General features: G+C 33.1%; 2 protein-coding genes across 5 annotated transcripts; one reads left to right on the forward strand and one right to left on the reverse strand.

The window, feature by feature from the left end:
- The first annotated feature begins 6,329 nt into the window (after positions 1-6,329).
- On the forward strand, positions 6,330-7,416 carry LOC100780096 (arp2/3 complex-activating protein rickA). The gene is made up of 2 exons (XM_003554892.5): positions 6,330-6,494; positions 6,602-7,416. Exons 1-2 carry the CDS (start codon positions 6,338-6,340, stop codon positions 7,267-7,269), a joined length of 825 nt encoding a protein of 274 aa, XP_003554940.3. The 5' UTR covers positions 6,330-6,337; the 3' UTR covers positions 7,270-7,416.
- A 476-nt stretch (positions 7,417-7,892) lies between these two features.
- Positions 7,893-19,137, reverse strand: LOC102667056 (uncharacterized). Of its 4 annotated transcripts, XR_001386383.3 has the most exons (8): positions 18,735-19,137; positions 18,352-18,404; positions 15,825-15,905; positions 9,450-9,882; positions 9,231-9,340; positions 8,816-9,093; positions 8,626-8,730; positions 7,893-8,543 (listed from the first exon to the last, which is right to left on the reverse strand). XR_001386383.3 is itself a non-coding variant. In XM_041012944.1 (7 exons), exons 1-4 carry the CDS (start codon positions 18,875-18,877, stop codon positions 9,482-9,484), a joined length of 678 nt encoding a protein of 225 aa, XP_040868878.1. In that variant the 5' UTR covers positions 18,878-19,137; the 3' UTR covers positions 7,893-8,543; positions 8,626-8,699; positions 8,816-9,093; positions 9,231-9,481. The 4 variants fall into 4 exon arrangements, 3 of the variants coding, with proteins under 3 accessions (XP_040868878.1, XP_040868877.1, XP_040868879.1); XM_041012944.1 differs by having other exon boundaries at positions 8,626-8,699; positions 9,231-9,882; XM_041012943.1 differs by having other exon boundaries at positions 9,231-9,882.
- Between the last annotated feature and the right edge of the window lie 930 nt (positions 19,138-20,067).

A 20,067-nucleotide genomic window follows, 5' to 3' on the forward strand; every position in this document is an offset into this window, starting at 1 on the left:
CTTGCCTCCAGCATGTCATACTTTGTCCAGAAAGGAGAAGATCAGTTTTTGTTAGTGTTTGCGCCAGGTCAAAGTCTCATAAGGATACTCTTCAAATATTAAGATCCTTGTGCAGTTGAAGGATCTTAAGTTGGTGGGGTTAAAGTCTCATGATTGTCATATCTTGATGAAACAATTGTTAGTCATGGTCATACGAGACATTTTTCCTAACAAAGTCAGGTTATCCATAACTCGGCTGTGCTTTTTCTTCAATGTCATATGTAGCAAAGTCCTTGATCCTGTGAAGTTAGATGAGCTGGAAAATGAGGCTGTTATTATATTGTGTTAGTTGGGGATGTATTTTCCTGCTGATTTCTTTGACATCATGGTTCACATAATTGTTCATCTGGTCAGAGAAATCAAATGTTGTAGTCCTGTTTATTTGTGGTGGATGTACCCGGTTGAGTGATACATGAAGATCTTAAAAGGGTATACCAAGAATCTACATCGTCTGGAAGCATCTATTGTTGAAAGGTGCATTGCAGAAGAAGCCATTGAATTTTGTTCAGAGTACATTGAAAAAGCTAAACCTGTTGGGCTTCCGAGTCTTGCCATGACGAAAGAGTGGGAGGTAAGAGTTCAAAAGGACTGCATGTTATCACTTCAACTGTAGAAGATTTTCAACAAACTCACTTGCATGTGTTGAATAACAGTAATGAAGTTTTGTCATACATACTTCGCCATGAAGGTTTAATGAAAGAAAGTAATCCAAAAATGTCGAAGAACTGGGTCTTGAAAAAGCATAACAAGACTTTCCTAGATTGATTTAAAGATACAATCTTTGCTTATGATAATGCTTCTGAAATGTTAAGAAAGCTAGCAGATGGGCCTAAAAGAAATCTTATAACTTGGCAAGGATACGATATAAACAAGTATTCCTTTTATACAAAAGCACAAGACAAGAAAAGTACAATGCAAAACAGTGGGGTCACCCTAAGGGCGGAATCTCAACACTTTGCAAGTGTACATGATGACAATCCCTATGTAGCTTCTATCCCTTACTTTGGTTTCATTGAACAAATTTGGGAACTTAACTATGTCAAATTTACTGCCTATGTTTTCAAATGTAAATGGGTTGACAGCAACACCCGTGTGCAGACCGATGATGTAAGATTTACGTTGGTAGATCTAAAGAAGCTCGCTTACCAGAATGACCCTTTCATCATCGCAGAATAAGCTAAATAGGTATTTTATGTTCAAGACCCTTGTGATGAAAGGTGGTTAGTGGTTCTACACGAAAAAAAAATTGGTGTTAATGTTGAAAATGATTATTCACACATTGATACTTATGTTAGTCATTTGTCCACACAAATGTCGGCTAACGTCGTCGAAGAAAAAGAAGCTAACGATGTTCATGCTAATCATAATGATCATGATGAAGAAGAATTAATTAGCATCGTCTAATGTAATTTTCTTATTATGTATTTCATTTCAGTCCATTCATTTACATAACTTATTCTATTTTGTGATAATGTTAATTAACTAATGTTTTTTTCTTTACAGGCAAACGGCTACACCACTCAACTCTCCTTCTTCTCCTACTGGTAAAGCATCATAGTCGCCATCTACCTTGAAGCAGACAAGAAAAGTCACACGGCTAATATCATTAGCGACTACACCAGTTGGGGTAGAGAGACCGCTGGTCCATGTCGATCCTGCGACCGGGAAGGTCGACGGTCCCCACAGAAAGAAGTTAAGAACATATTTAGGGATTGTTGCTCGTGATAAGGTGGATGTCACATACGAGAATTGGAAGCAAGTCCCTGCTGCTCAGAAGGATTTGATATGGGAGGATATTCAGGTATTTTAGTTTTCATGTTGCATATTGTTTATTAGCCTAAAATTTAAATTTAGTAACAATAAAACCTAATTTTTTGTTTGTCAGAATGAATTTGATATCCCTGAAGCATCTGATGTAAGGACAAAAAGAAAATACTTTAGACTGTGGGGGAGTGGTGGAGACAATTTAAGTCTGATTTGACATCCAAATGGGCACTTGCAGCCGACAAGGACAGTGTCGATGACACTGTATGCAAAAAGTACGACATTAGCAAGAAGAAATGGACCCAATTTTGTCAGATTTGCAGAGACCCTTCGTGGGAGGTAACTAATTTGTGATTTTCATTGTTTTCAACTTTAAATTCACTTATTATAATACATTGTAATCATCAAATTCATTAATGTTGAATTTTTGCAGGATGTGCAAAAAAAGGCACAGGCCATCCAAAAGCAAAACACTGCCCCTCACGTGTTGTCTCGTGGGGGTTATGAATATTTAGAAAACAAGTTGATGGATGACGAGAGAAAAAAAATTGCAGGAAGCACTGACATCGTGATTGATCCTCCATCTCCCATCAGACGACACGTGAAGTAGAAGATGACCCACACCAAGAAAACTGGCCAGATAACGTCTGAGGCAGCAAAGGAAATTGTTAAGAAGATTGTAAGTCACTTTCAATTAATAATTGTAATTATTTATGTTTATTGTGTGATTGACTAAACCAATAAATGTGTTCTTTGCAGGATTCAATGGAGGAGCAGGCATCACATGGTTCCTTTGTCGCCCATGGACGTCAGGATGTTCTGATTGTTGCCATTGGGCGACCAGAACACCCTGGTCATGTGCGTGTTGTTGGATCCGGTGTGACAATCAAGCAATACTTTGGACTGGCTCCAAGTACCTCCCACACGTATTCCTCCATGGCTCTCAAAGACCTAGAGCAGTTGACGCAACAAATCAGGGACCAGTTGGAGGAGCCGATCATAGAAAAAGTGACTTGACAGCTAATGTTATCCTTCAGCCAGATGCAGTCCCAGTTTTAGTCACAGATGCAATCACAGGGACTAGCACTGCCTCCTGAGCCTGAGGTTGGTCCTTCAGCTGCTCGTGTTAGCACAAAGGAGAGTTGTGTTGATACCTCAGGGAATGATCCAGACACGAGTAACTCGGACAAATACGGGTTGTACTTTGAAGAAAATCCTCCCCGCCTGGTTGCCCTATGAAGAATTTATGAGGGATCCACAACCATTCACAACATTCCTTTGTTGCATGATCAAGTCAAGGTTGGTGTTGAGGAGGTTAGAGATGCAAATGCTCTCATTCCTGTACCCACTGAAGAGGTTAAGTTAGTGGGGCAGACACTTAACACCTTCCTTGCTTGGCCGACACATCCGGTCAAGCGTTTATTAGAACAGGTATTTCAATGTCATTAAATGCTTCTTTTTTTCAATTAAAGTGTTCATTGTAATTAAATTATGTTAATTAACTATGTTGGATAAACAGGGAAGCTATGAGACCGGCAAAACCTGCAGATAGGCCGGATCATGAGGTCGATGATCCCCTATATCTGATGACATTGACCATCCCACAACTTTTTCTGAAACCATTGCAGGTTATGTGGGATGTTACCGTGTTTGGGGTGTTTAATGAAGACTTCCCCTTGTACATAAAGCATGAAGATCTATCTGAAATAGCGCGCAGTGGTCAATGTCTCAACATCTCTGTTATACAGTTATGGATTTTGTAACAACAATAGGCATATGACTGAGACAAGTATGCGAGCGAGGAATACCGATGTGTATGGATTCCTCGAGCCATGGTCCATCCAAAGATTTGGGCAATCACAAAAGAAAGTTACATTAAGAACCGGATGCATAATTCAAAATGGGATGTGTACCTAATAGCCTACCTGAATGGGTAAGTTAAACTGAACAAATGAATTTAAATAATGTATAATAGTATAATAACCTATATTGGTCTCCAGTGCAGTGACATTGGCAAATGGTCATCATTTTGCCTAAGGAAAATGTTGTCATCTAGTTTTGTTCGTTGCATAATAGGCCAGACAACTACCTGAAAGGAATAATTAAGAGGTCAGTGTTATTTTTCAATACATTTGCATTAACATTAGTCGGGAACATCAATATTTTAATTGTACAATAAACACCTATGTTTGTATTCAATAGTGTTTTGAAAGGACTTGACAGTTAAAAAACCGATGTTGTTATTGTATGTTAACATCGATTTTTTAAAAAACTAATGTTAAAGTTGACAGTTAACATCAGTTTTTGTAGATAACGTTTTGGCACTTAACATCAGTTATTTTAGAAAACGGATGTTAACGTTGGTAGTTAACATTTGTTTTTGTAAAAAACCGATGTTAACTGCCAACGTTGGTATGAACATATATACCTATTTTTTGTGTAATTCTTATTATATAATATCGGTTATTTAAATAAACGATGTTGTTATTTTACGTTAACATCGGTTTTTAAAAACCGATGTTAAAAGCTTATTTTCTAATAGTGATACAATTATGCAGCATAGGTTATAGCTGCAATACCTCATTTACAAATTAACAACTTTTAATTATGTGATAAACAATAAAAAAAATCTATATACAATTTATTGGTAGAATATTTTAATTAAATTTAATTTTCATTCTTTGAAGTAATTATTTTAAAAATTAAAAAATTTTAATTACATGGTGAATAAACATTAAAAAAAATAAAAATAACATCATTTCAAAAAATCTTCTTAAAATGTATGCATTTTAAGACGATTTTCCCAAAAATTGTTTTAAAAAATGTTTATTCTAAAATGATTTTCAGCAAAATCATCTTAGAAAGTGCACATTCCTAGATGATTTAGAGAAAAGCAGTCTTAGAATACTTTGTAAGATAGTTTTTGGGAAAATCATCTTAGAATACTTAATTTTTTTAATTTTTAATTTTAAAAAAATACATTTTAAGATGGTTTTTATGCAAACCGATGTAAAAACCAAGTTTCTAAGGTGGTTTGAAAATCATCATAAAAAGTCAACACTTTTTATGACTATAATTTCAAAGACAATTGAAAATCTTCTTAAAAAATGTCAAATAACCGATGTAGAAAACCTTATATGTAATAGTGAGATTAGAAAAAAACTATTTTAGAGTTACTGTTAACTTGATTTGTGTTCACACACACACATTTTATTAATATATGTTAATTATAATTAATATTTATGTTTTTATCCTTCATTTAATAATTAATTTTAATTTTTAATATATAATTTATTATATATTAATTAATATATTCAGATAATATACAAAAATTTAATTTATAGTTAATATATCCTTTTTTACGAAACAATTAATATATCCTAAGAATATGAAATATAATTTTATTATTTATATATGTTATTGATATAAATTAATTTATTAATATATTACATTTATCATTTTTTAAAGAAATTAATGTAAAAAATTAATTTATCATTCAAATATATTTTTAATATGTAATAGTTACCACATTAATAATTTTTTATTAATTAATATATCATATTAATATAAAATATCATTTTTATGATTAATTCTACTGATATATAAATTAATTAATACGTTAAACTTACCAATTTTTTTATAAAAAAAAAAAAAAAACAACGATAATGATATGTTAGACTTTTTGATATCTTTTAAGAAAAAAGGGAAAGTAGAAAAAAAAATACTAAATAAAACATTTCAATAATTTATAGTTAATACATTTTATAATTCAATTTTATTTAATACTTTTCTAATATTTAATAAATGTCTCCCTTTCACATACACATATATTTTGTTAATATATATTAATAGCATATATATTAATTATAAAATCATGTTTGAGATTTATAATATATTAATTATAATTAATATTCATATCCTTCATTTAATAATTAACTTTAATTTTTAATGTATAATTTATTATATATTCAGATGATATATTAATAAATTTAATTTATTGTTAATATATCCTTTGTTTTAAAAAATATTTATTATATCCTATGAATATAAAATATAAATTTATTATTTATATAAGATACTAATAAGGATATGTTAATTAATATATTACACTTATCATTTTATTTTTAAAAATTAATATAAAATATTGTTTTTACCATTATAAGATATTAATTTATCATATTAGTATAAAATATCATTTTATAACTAATTCTGTTGATATATAAATGAATTAATATGTTAAATCTAACCATTTGTTTTAATAAAAACAATGATAATGACATGTTAGACTTTTTAACTATCTGTTTTAAATAAAAAGGAAAGAAGAAAAAAAAATATTAAATAAAAGATATTTATATCATTTACAGTTAATGTATCTACTTGATTGGATTCTATTAATATTTAATATTTTAGTCTAACATTTAATAAATGTCTCTTTTTCACCTACACTAGTGTGGGAGAGCCTCATTATTTATACCATCACCACTTGGCTTTCACTCACAGACACAATTTCTCTCGAACAACAAATATGAGAATAATGTATTGGTTCCTTGTTTTGTTTCTCAATCTCACATATGGTAGTGTTTTAGATGCTAGCCATGGTAAAACACTTCCTTCTACTGTTGTGGTTGGCACTGTTTACTGTGACACGTGTTTTCAACACACTTTCTCCACAAGAAGCCATTTCATTTCAGGTTCATTTTGCTTCCCATAATCATTGATGGCATGGTTCAGTTTCATATCATTTCCTTGCAAATGCTATTTGAAATTTTTTACTTATATTTTGTTATCTCATGTGCAGGTGCCCTAGTAGCTGTAGAATGCAAAGTTGGGGATTCAGTGCCAAGTTTCAATAAAGAAGTGAAGACAAATGAGCATGGTGAATTCAAAGTGGAGGTACCATTAAAAGTGTGGAAACATGCAAAAAGAATCAAGGGATGCACTTTCAAATTGATAAGTAGCAGTGAGCCTCATTGTTCTGTGGCCTCCGTTGCTACCTCTTCTTCAGTGAGCCTCAAGACAAGAGAGCAAGGGGAACTCATATTCTCAGCTGGATTGTTCTCATTCAAGCCTACCAAAAAGCCAAACTTTTGCAACCATAAACAAAGTGTTCCAAACTCCAAGGCACATGTGAAAAATGAATTTCCTCCAAATACAAACCCTTCAACATTAGATAAAAAATCAGCTGAAGATACCTTTTTCCCATTCCCTCCAATTCCATTTCTACCTCCAATCCCTTTTCTACCTCCACTCCCATTCCCATTTCCTCCATTTCCATTTCCATTCCCACCCCTATCCCCACCCCCAACCCCAACCCCAGTCCTCCCTCCAACCCCACTCCCAGCACCACTAAACCCACCACTTCCAGCACCACTTAGCCCACCACCATTGCCACCACTAAGCCCGCCACCATACACCTCTCCATGGCCACAACTAAGCTCACCACTGCGCATCCCCAACCGAGTCTAGCTGCCATGCCCATCGCAAATTTCCCCCAAGCCATTTCATCCTCCTTGATTAAGTAGAATACTTGTGGGAAAACTAGTCAATTTGTTTAAGGTTATTAATAAGTACTTGTAGGATGGAATCAAATGATAAAAGTTTTTTTTAGTAAAAGAGAAAGGATAAACTTTTGTTATAAAATTATAGTATCATGTATGTTTGTAAGTGATGAAGAAGGATGGTAAGGAGTGAGGGTGTAATCCATATACACTACAAAAAAAATAAATTTTTCCAGCGGCCAAAACCCGTCGGAAATGTTGAAAATCCGTCGCTAATAGGGAATTTCCGACAGATTTTCAACGGACAAAAGTCCATCGGAAAAATGGTCGTAGGAAATTCTAACCAATAGATTTTTGCTTTCCGTCAAAAAATCTGTCTGAAATTATCTGTGCGAAATTTTCAATAGACTGTTTCCATGGGAAATTTACGACAGACCATTTCCATGGGAAATTTCCAACGGATTTTTTCCGAGGGAAAACCCATCAGAAATTTTTTATAAATAATTTATTATTTAATATTTTTTTCTTTTTTATCATTGAGAATTCAACAATTAATTTATATATTCATATTATTTATCGTAAAAATTTAAAGTAATGCATAGTTATAATTAAGAAATGGTGAAATTGATAAATCCAAAACATAGACTAAAATAAATGAAACTAAATTGAAAACAAATGTAAAATAAAAACACAATGTAAAATGTCGATGCTAATTGCGAATAGCAATTTGGTATTGCTAAGTTAGTAATCAAAATAGTCATCAGGAAACTGTCTCTGTTGGTCATCATGTTCGTGCTGGTCATCTGTCTGCGGGTCATCTGCATGGTCTTGCTGGTGCTGCTATTGGTCTTGTTATTGTTGGTGAGGTTGTTGTTGTTGTTGTTGATGAATAATGTTCCGCGCTTCAAGAGATAGGAACTGAAGGACAACTGATTGAAAAACACGCATTTTCTCCTTTGATTGACGCAACTCCTCCCGCAGTCGATTGATCTCTGCAGCATCCTCAGTGCGACTAGAAGATCCTTGTGTATGTTGCATGAAACTATCATTTCCGCATTTGTAAGTATGAGCAAGGTCTCCAATACCATAAAGGCGTCCCTTATGCTTTGGTCCCACAGCTACAACCCAAGATTGACTCCTAAGTCTTTGTTCTTCAGCAGGGTCTAAAGGAGTGAGTTGTGATTCACCAACACTTGATGCAGCATCAGACCTAGCTTGAGATAATCTAGCCTCAAATTCTTCCTATAATTCATAAACAATTATTATTTCATATATATAATAAACATTTTAAATAATAAAAAAAGATGCAAGATAATATTCTCACATGTGTCTTTCTAGATCTATCATCGACAAATTGACCATTATCCTTTCGAAAATGAGTTTGCTGAAAGATCTCATCTACATATACAGATCGACCAAGCTCCTCTGACTATTAATAAACATTATAAAATAAACATTAAGTGACAAATTAAACAAGTATAAATAACTATGTATTATAATTTTAATTTGCATACCAAGCGAATGGCGTGATCCTGCAAGCTGATAGAACCACCTGTGTGCATACACCCACCCTTTTCAGATGCCCTATTTTTTTGGCCTGTGCACACTTGGAACGATACTCAGGTGCATTTCAATGTGATAACAAATCATTCCAAACACGATCTCCAATCCAATATGGCCTTTTATTTTCATTTCGGGCATCCCTAAACATCTCAGAAAGTCTATGAGAGGCTTTCGAGTGAAAAGCTTTTTTAACTTCATTCTCTTCCTCGGGTCTCCAGACTAATTTTCCCTAAAGTATAACAAAGTTATGAAATGGTACGATAAAAAAAAATAAGAATTTTACATTGTCAAATAAAATAAAATAAAAATTAGCATTACAAATCATTTCAACCATTGAACTAATTCATTAACATAAGAAAAATTTACCTTAAAACGTTGGAAAAAAAGTTCCTGATGATCTTTTGGAATCACTCCCCATGTAGGCCAAGGCTGACCAAATTGTTGCCTAATGGCAAAGTCACAGCCTTTGCTGCAACCTTAGATGGATGAAACGTAAATGAAAAAAATTATTCATGCATGAAAATAATAAAAGATCAAATGATGCATCATATATAATGATAATTATATAAATTTTGTAATACTTACGCTCCATTGATTAGCGTAACCATAGACGGTCATTAAGGGGGAAGGTCTTCCATCGCCAAATTTGTAGCATCTTCATTGGTAGGCGTGTTGGCTACAGCTGGGGATGGGGAAGGTGTGGATCTAGGTATTGGGGACGGTCCACGTGCATCAACCGAGGATGGAGATGGTGTGAATGCTGGTACTGTGGATGGTCCAGGTGCATCAACATGAGATGAAAATGGTCTAGCTTCAGTAGGAGGTGGAGATGGTGTAGCTGCAACATCTAGAGGCCTAACTGGCATTGACATAGAAGATGGAGATGGAGTAGTTGATGGCAGACTATCTCGAGGTGGTAATAATCTAACCACATATCGTTTTTTCTTTTCAATTCTCCCTTTCCCACTAGAGTCATGAGATGAGGGTCGGGAAAGGTCGTCACCACCTGATGACATATCTATATATAGAAAATAATATTATAACATAAACACTCGAATAGATTATCGGGAGGAAAGAAAATTATATAAGTAACAAACTTCCATAAGACAACAAAAATAAAATACACTAACAAAGTTTTCAAGTATTAAAAGAAAAAAAACATGTCACCAAAACAAACATTATAACTAACTAACAAACATCAATGTCTAATCCTCTTTAGAATTTTAAACTTCAAAGTCATCTTCTAATTCTTCTTCATTGTCTTCTTCAATATTGGTTGATTCTCTATTCAAATTATCTGATTCTTCTACATTTGTCAACAAATTAGTAGGGTCTACTTCTTCAACACCACCTCTTAAATCTTGCAATCCATAAATATTTTCAATTTCAATGACTTTGTTGACATGTGACATTTCGTCAAATCGGTAAGGCAAATCATCATGTACATGATCGGATTCTATGTAACCCCTTGGTTTCGTTTTAATTGCAACACACCAACCACGCTTGTCCCTTCTTGTTGCTAGATATGGCACATAATACACTTGTCTTACATTATGTGCACTGATGAATGGGTCAAACAGATTATAACTTCTATCCATTAGAATTTCCACGGTGCCGTATTTGGGATCAACTCTTGTTCCTCTACTCGTTGGATTAAACCAGTGACAATAAAACAATAGCTTGTAGTATTATACTCTAGCTCATATATATGTTAAATGATCCCATAAAAATCATTTGTGGCTCCTTCTGTAAGGTCCTTTACGTGAACCCCACTATTTATTGTTTTCTTCCCTTCAGTCCAAGCTTGAGTATGGAATTTGTATCCATTGACAAATTATGTGTGTCATTCTTTAACGTAACTCATCAGACCATATGATAAATCCTTTAAGTGTTGGTTTCTCACATTTGTAGACTCATTTATAACCTACGATTATAAAGAGTGTGAATAGTTATATTTTATTTACCATAAAGTAGCAAAATTAAATAGACAATAACACACATACTTTTTCCTGGAACCACGTAGGAAAATCTGCATGTACATTACGAGTAGAGACATTTGACTGGGATTGTAAGAATGAACTATCCAAACATAATGTATCACGAGTCAATATTAAATTGTAATGTAATTGACAACCATAATTATTGAAACCCAAAGGACATATATTGTGAAACTTACTCGAGGTATGGCTTAACTTCGGCATAATTAATCAACACATGAACATGGGCTGAGTCTTTCTCATCATCAGTTAACCAGTGAATCAACTCCTTCCCAGAAGGACGACCTTGCTGGTCAAACACTGATAACATTGGTGGACGCCTTTCATTTTCAATTGCAATTTGATTCCTAATATTGTGCGGTGACAACATAAAGTTGTTGAAATAATGAGAACAAAAATAAGTTGTCTCAGGATGTATGTAAGACGCACAGATGGATCCTTCAACCTTGGCCTTATTTTTCACTGCTCGTTTAGAATCACCCATGAATCTACAAATTTTAATGAAAATTAAGTCATCATTGATGAGCATTAAAAAAATAAATTGACAATGAAATGCAATGACCATTTTAGTACCTTTCAAATGGATACATCCATCTATATTGGACTGGTCCACCAAGTCTAGCTTCATATGCCAGATGAATAGGTAGATGTTCCATTGAATAAAAAAAACCAGGGGGGAATATTCTCTCCAACTTGCACAAAATGATTGGAATATTTTATTCCATTATACTTAAGTCGTCCTCCGTCAAAGTTGTAGAACATAAATCTTTGAAGAAATGACTTATTTCAATAAGTGGATTTAAGACATGTGGCGGTAATGAGCTAAAAACAATAGGAAGTAAACACTCCATGAACACATGGCAATCACGACTTTTCATCCCATGCATGGTTCCCTTATCAACATTGGCACATCTTGCTAAGTTAGAAGAATAACCATCTGACATTCTTAGTTCTTTTATCCATTGACAAACTAACTTTGTTTGGTTTGCAGTTAGAGTGTAATTTGCTTTTGGCTTTAACAACTTTCCGTTAGCCGCTGACTTCAACTCCAAGTCTTTGCACCTGCAATACAAAGCTAAGTCCATCCTAGCCTTGTCATTATCTTTTGTCTTACCACTAACATTCATCACAGTGTTGAATATGCTGTCAAAGAAGTTTTTCTCTATGTGCATAACATCAAGATTGTGTCGCAACAAATTATCTTTCCAATAAGGAAGATCTCATAAGATACTTCTTTTTGTCCAATGATGCCACTCCCCATATCCATGTACATTTGGTGGTAATAGACCAGTTTCTGTGACTTTTGACAAATCTCTAACCCTACGCCAAACTTGTGTAGGCGTCAACATACGCGGTGGCTCATCCATTTCTACTTCCCCTTTTTTGAAGGCATTTTTGTTCCTTCTAAATGCATGATCACTAGGTAAGAACCTACGATGACAATCAAACCAAGAAGTTTTCCCCCCATTTGCTAACTGAAAGGCCTTTGTGTCCTTGATACAATATGGGCATGCCAGTCTACCATGTGTCCCCTATCCAGACAACATGTCATAAGCAGGAAAATCATTAATAGTCTGCATTATCATGAAATTTTGCTTTCTTGAAATATCGGATGTCAGAGCACCACTCCACAATTTCTTTAGATCATCAATCAAAGGTTGTAAGTAAACATCAATACCAACCGTTGGATTAAATGGGCTTGGTACGACACAACTCAAAAACATATGAGGTTTAGTCATACACATTTCTGGAGGAAGATTATACGGGGTAACAATGATTGGCCAACAAGAATAAGGTGTAGATGATGCTTGAATATATGGGTTAAATCCATTTGTGCATAAACCGAGTCGCACATTCCGTGGATCAATAGCAAAATCTGCATGTACCCGATCAAAGTGCTTCTAGGCTTCACCATTAGAGGGATGGCGTAACATGCCCGAAGATCTTCTATTCTCATAGTGCCATGTCATTTGGCTTGCAGTTTGCATTGATTCAAACATTCTCTACAGCCTTGGTATAACGGGCAAATAAAACATTGCCTTCACAGGAACTAGTTTTTTGTTGCTTGTTCCAGGGGTTATTTCACGATACCTACGCTTGTTACAAAATTTGCATTCAGTTAACACTCCATCATTGTTATAATATAACATGCAACCATCCACACAATAGTCAATCCTTTTAGCCTCTAATCCTAACTTTGATACTAACTTCTTTGCATCATAAAAGTTTTTTGGCAGACCATCTTTCACAAGTGTAGCATCTAAATCTGGAACATTCCAATTGGACTTGTAAGATAAAAGCCTCGCGGATATTGATAATTTTGAGTTTGTTGCCCCTTCGTACAATGGTTCATTCGCCTCTACCAATAAATTATAAAATCTTTGAGTATCTTCATTTGGAGGTTCTTCCATATTATTTGAGTTTGGAGTTTTAAATGTCGAAGGTTGTCTGAGAGCATCATACACCATGTCTTGCATTAACATAAATTGTTCATGTTGAGTCACATATTCTGCACTAGTTGAAGCATCCATGTAACCATTGCCCTCATTTAAATCAACATGTGACATGTCTTCACCATGATCAGTCCAAATCCAATAATTAGGTTTGAACCCATTTTTGTATAGGTGGACCTTGACAACTCTATCCAAAATCCTAGTACAATCGCATTTAACACAAGGACATCTGATCCCCCCATCATTTTTATAACAATCTTCCTGACTAGCTTTGCTTATGAGTTGTTCTACCCCCTCCACAAAAGACTCTTTCAAACCGCTTTTACCACTATAACATCTATCGTACATCCAACGACGATTCCAAAGAATATTGTTCATATTCTGTATATTAAAAAAAAATATGAACATTCATGTTTAGTCATACATAATCTTAGTGTGATCTCTATTATTATACTCAAGAATTTTAGTCATAAATAATAGAATGTACATGCCAGTAATGAAGCAATCACCGAACATAATCTGAACTATGAAAAGGAAATAACAAGAAAAAATAAAATAAACTTTTTCATAATTAAAATTGATTCTCTATTAGTTAATTTATTAAAAAAAAATTATATACTTTCTCTAAAAAAAATGATGGGACATCTATAAATTAACTAATAAAAGACTAATTTAAGTCTATGAAGGTTTTATTTAATTTTTTTCTTAGCCTCTTCTAAAGAAACTTATTGACAATGTTTTATCCACGAATTCTTTTAATTTGCTGGTGGGATTTTGTTCCCTACGTGGTTAATAGTCTTTTTGTACGTGAGGCTGTACCTTCAGGTAGTTTATAGGCTTTGTCTCATGCTTTAATTTGTTTGGTGCATGTCCCCCAAGATTATCTTATCTTCATCTAGTTATTAATGTTATCCAGTGGGCATTGCTTCAACCTTGGGGTTGGAGGGTGCCAATCTAATTGGAATTGTCCTCCTAACCTCTATTGTCTCACCCATTTTTTGTTAAAAAAAACTCTATGAAGTAATGATCTAACACAACAATAACTAAGAAAAAAAAATAATGTTGATCAATGCATATAATGGAAATGACAAACAAAATTTTCCTTACCAAAGCCAAATTCATCGCAATAAATAAAATAAAGATGAATCAATTTTTCTAATACATTAATATTGTTGATCATGTAAAATCAAAATAGTATTTTTTTTTAAAATAAAAAGTCAAAATATCATTAATAGATATCTTATTTTTTATATAAAAAAAACTAAAACTAGAGTTCAAGAGCTTTAAGATTAGGTGGGGTCAAATGACCTTAACGCAAAGAAAACTGGATCCACATGTACTGGTACTTTTTTTAAAAAAAGATTACACTCAATTCCAACTAACCTACCAAACCTGTTAATTATTTTTTTAAACGAAATTTAACCCGTGTGAAGCTCTTATGTTTAAGGCATGGTATTATTAGAATATTTAACCCATAGTGAATAATTGTTAAGTGATGTAAAAAGAACAATTATTAGAATATATATGTCAAATTAGGTTAATCATTGATAATCAAATATATGCATAAACTTTTGGGCACAAAATTAAGCTACCATTGGATGCAGTTATGAGTTGGTTTGAAAAACATCCCACTGTCTTGTGCAACAATTTTTTATATTACAATAACAAATAGAGTTTAGAAAGATGAGTGGTTGTAACATTCCAAGATTTTTATAAGGATCAAATGTAGTTGTGTTGAGGTAAGTAGATCCTGATAATAATAAGAATCAATTGTCACATGCATAGTAAATGAAAAAGCTAATTTTTTAATCCCAAATGATTAAATACAGAGGTAGCTTACTCCTCACATAACCACAGCTTGACATCTTCATTGATCAATTATTGAAGAAAGAATTTACTGAGAACTGATCTTTTTTTACTAAGCACAAAATTAGCTAACAAGTTTGGATTTTATATTAGGATAAAGCTATGTTCTCTGTTATTCTAAAAAAGAGCAACAAATCACATCTTGTGTTGCCTTATTCATACTTTAATTTTACTTTATACCAACCTGAAGGTTACCCATAGTTAATGTCTTTTAACTAGTTATATCATTGATGTAACTAGTTATAAAACCACACCTAAACTCCCTCTTGAATCAACTTCTGAATTTGCTGTTGCAAGCCAATCCTAATTCCTATTCTCCTATCCTTTTACACAGCTCTAAAGTCAGAATTAAGAAGGCTGCAATGTCTTCCTATGACTTTGTGTAAGTACTTTTCCCCTATGACTCAAAGGTTGCAGCGAAGTACATGGTATTAGGATAAAGTAAAAAACAAAAATCACACATCTTGGCCCCCTCAAGCTGGAATTTGATAGAGGTGATTGTAGAAATGCAGTTCCTAAGTTGAACCAACAAAGTTTGACAGACAATGAACTTCACTAACAAAAGAAGTTGAAAGTTTGAGCCAACAAAAAAAGAATTCAGAACTTCAAGTTGAAAGATAGGCACATGAAGTTAAGCATCTAACCTTGAAGAAAAGTCAGCCACAAAAACTTACAAGGTCCACACCCAGCTGCAGTCAAATAAAAGATGGCGTGCAACGAATAATCTATTCAACAAAAATTAATCAGAAAAGACAAGTCAGCTATCTCCATTGATTTATTCACACGTATACGAAAAAATAACAGAAAAAAAGCACAATAAAGTACACATGAAAACCTGTATTAGAGTCAATTGCTAGTAGTCATAAAAAATACATAGAACACAATATACAGTAAATTCTGTCAAGAGAAGGCAATTGTGAAAATTAAAAGCTAAATCAAAGTGAAAAAGTATACAGGGAATGAAAGGTTTTATCAATTGAATATTGAATACACATTCAATATAAAAAGAGAGGAATGATTGGATCTCTAAGAAAGTATCTTAGGCCTGAAGCTTGATATAGAATAAAGCTATGTTTATGGCCACTCTTTGGTGTTCTATTCATGCCTTTTTTTTCAAGGGAATTGCTATCTCTATTAAGCAGAAAAATTGGGCAGCACTTGCTGCATTCTTAATTTGTTCAGGAAAAATAAATTACCCAACTATTAAGTTTCAACCTTATACTTTTCCTATTTCAGACACTCCTATTAAATTTCTAAACAAAATGTTACAAGATCAGACAAAATCAGAAAATCCACATCAGAAAGTTTCTCAAACATATCCTGGATCTAGCCTTTTGACCATGGACTTCACAATTCCAAAACAGAGTTCATTCCCACACCATTGCAAGACAACATTCACAAGATTCAAAATAAAACATTTGCAAAATTATGACATTATTAGTAATCTATCATTTGAACATCCAGAGTGTAATAAAAGGACAGCATCAAATCAACCAAATTATGAAGCCTTTTACAAACAAACAAAGAGCATGTATAACTTGACAAAAAGAAAACAAGCTACATACAAGGAGACACAGAATTTCACAAAGATTTGCTATCTCTGGCTTCAGTAAAATATGTAAGCTCATTTGCTATTTCTGTATTTTCTCAGTTTCAACAATGACCCCTTGAGGTCTATCTAAGTCTATCATTTGATCAACAAACAAATGAGTAAGAACTAAGAACTGCAATTCACATGGAGTAAATTATCAATCAACATTGATATGAGGAGAAAGGACACTTGAGGCAACAGTAGCACGCCCAAAAAGTACCTCACTTTGAGATAGTAAGACAAGGTGAGTGCCTCTTCAAAGTGAGGCAACCAGATTTTGGAGAGGGCATCAAGCAAATTATTTCTACAGCTGTGACAGGAAAATAATAAAGAAAAGCCACACAGCCTACATGGTGTGTCTCATAGCATCACACATAAACACTCACATCACATAACCAAAGCCACAAACAAAACCCAGAAAAATAAAATAATAATAAGAAAAAAAAACCTCAACCTTTCTCCCAAGTCCAAAATTAGAAACCCTACAACACATGCTTTAAAAAACCTCCAACTTTCCTAAGAATTAACAAGGACAACATCGAAAAATAGGATTTTTCTTGTAGTGTAGGTAATTAGAATTTCAACAAAGTAAAAATTAGGTTAGTTAGAATATTAGTTGGATTTATTTAATGACTCTGTATTAGTTATTAATTTATTACTTTTTCCTAGTATGTAAGTCACATATATACCTACCTTCTCTAGTCTATGCCTTGTTTGGCAAAGATATAAAGTTACACTTTTAATTCCTACTATTTAAATTGACAAATTGTCTAACTTTCTATTATATTACAGCTCATTCTACATTGGCAATTTATCTGCAAAAGATCACATATCGATTAGTCTAAAAACAAGATGGAAACAACTCTGCATACTTGACTAGTAATATTAACATAGAAATATAGAATGCATATGTTTCCATCTATTTATTGTTTCCCAAAGATTCCTTATGTTTGAACTTTGAAGTATTTATAATTATCACAGAAATACAAAAACAACTATGCATAATTTGTCACTCTCTTTTATAAATAATCTATTATTTGTGCCGGGTTCAATCAATGGACTTCACAAATTATATATGGATGGGAATGATAAATAAGTACTGCACACCTTACGTGCATATTTGTCCAAAGTTACTTTTAAGTAAAAGAATTAACATATATGCTTCCTTTTATCAAACCTATAAAACCTTATGTACAACCTGGTATAGAGAATATATGTAAAAATACCCTATCTAGAAAGGTAACAAATAACAGAACTGAATTGGTTTATAAGGTCAGCCCAAATTTTATCAATTGGTTCTAGAACTTCATTTCAAACGTGAAAATCATCACACAATTAAAAATAAAATCTGCAATTGTCAACAGGTTCTAAAACTTCGTTGCATTGATGTTTACTTTTTTTGGGTTTAGTGGTGATGAGTGGAAAATTATGCAATTTAATAATCAAGCATGATAATCTTCTGGTCCATTTATAAACCTCAGCATTAGGATAAAAATTATATATTATATTAAAAAAGTAGATCTATTTGAATGAAATGAATTGAAAGAAAGAGGAAAAACAAGCTGGAAGTTGTGACTCACAGCAATCAAAAGGACAAATCCAGAGGGATGATTGGAACTTCAAATTCTGCTCTCTGGAATAGCAAAAGAAATACAACTTTTAAAAAGACAATCAATTATGAAAGCAGAAACACAAAAGCAAAAGAAACCAAATTAGGCACTAGCCAAAACCCAAGTATGATTTCACGTGCACTTCTATCAAGAGAAGGTATCCCTAAAAAAAGAAATAAAAACATTGTTGTATTTGCTTAAAGAAATTGAATAAACATATTCTAAACATAGTCATAGATGAAATCTAGCAGCTCTACAGTACAACAATTTCTTTAAACATATAAACTTGGCAGAAACTTCTCTTTGCAAAAGAAAAATAAGAACCTAGATGGAGAAGTAGAATGAAAACTTACCGTAGCTGTGACAAGGAAGCCGAAGAGAGAACGAGATGAGCGATTGAGAGAAATAGAGGGGGAAACACGTAGAGAAAATTGGAGGAAAGGGCACATTCCGTGGGAAAAATCTGTGGGAAAATTATAATTTCCGACGAAAACATAGTCCATCAGTAATTTCCGTCGATATTTCAAATTTTTTTGACGGAATGCAATCCTTCGGTATATTCCGTCGGAAATTTTAATATTTTTTCTTGTAGTGATAGAACAAAACTTTTCCTTCTTTCAAATATTTAATTAAGGATTCTCTCTTGATGAGAAAGAATTAACCTTTGGTGGCTTTATGAAATTAATTTGAATCACAAGATTTTGCATGTCCATTCTTTGAAGGCTTTGCAATAGGTAGTGGCACTCTAACAATATGTTAATAATAATGAAATAATATTATTAGTGATGTTGCCGTTGAATGATGAACTTCTACAATCCGTTGGACTTTTCTAGAAGCCAACCTATCGTGAGTGTGTTATCATATTTGTTTTGTGAAAGTGATCTAAAAATATTTTGAGGTTCTTTTCAGTCATTTGGTTGTATTTTTCTTTTGTCTTTACATCCCTCTTATGCTTTTTAATACAAGAAAGGACAATAACTGCTCTTCACTAATTAAAGATTGATTCATAGAGTCACTGTTAGGACTTAAACACAAGAGGAAATTACTATTTGTTCATAGTAATATTGTAGAATTAAGAGGAAACTAATAAAATATCAAATATTACAAGAGGTGAATTTGGTTCACTTAATGACAATGAAATTCTTGAGGTTGCTTAGTTAAGTCTTGATGATCAACCAAAGTTGGAACCTATCTTTTTCAATGATGATGAACAAGAAGAAAAGGGAAGGACTTACATCTTTCTTTGCAAGGACAGTTTCTCATAGTATTTTTTTTTTGTGAGACTTTATTATGATGGTTTCTTATATTTTCTGTATTGTGGAATATGATGTCTCTTAGTACTTTTTTGTGAGACTTATTATCAAATTATAAGCTAAATTTGTTTAAGATAAATATATAAATCTTAATTATCCATTTTTTTTTGTCATGTGGATTATGTGAATGTATGAATACATAGTTTTGATGATGTCAAAGTAGAATCAAACAAGGTTGCTTCAAAAAACATTCAAAGGTTAAGCATTGCTTAAAGGTTAAGCATTGCTTCAAGATTAATACAAGGTTGCTTCAATAAACATTCAAAGGTTAAGCATTGCTTCAAGATTAATTCAAGGTCAAGCAAACAAGATCAAGAAAAAGATAAGGCCTCAAACAATCTCACTGGTTAATTGGTTTTTTCCTTGAAAGAAA

Source organism: Glycine max, chromosome 19, assembly GCF_000004515.6.
Source record: "Glycine max cultivar Williams 82 chromosome 19, Glycine_max_v4.0, whole genome shotgun sequence".
NCBI classification, from domain to species: Eukaryota; Viridiplantae; Streptophyta; class Magnoliopsida; order Fabales; family Fabaceae; genus Glycine; species Glycine max.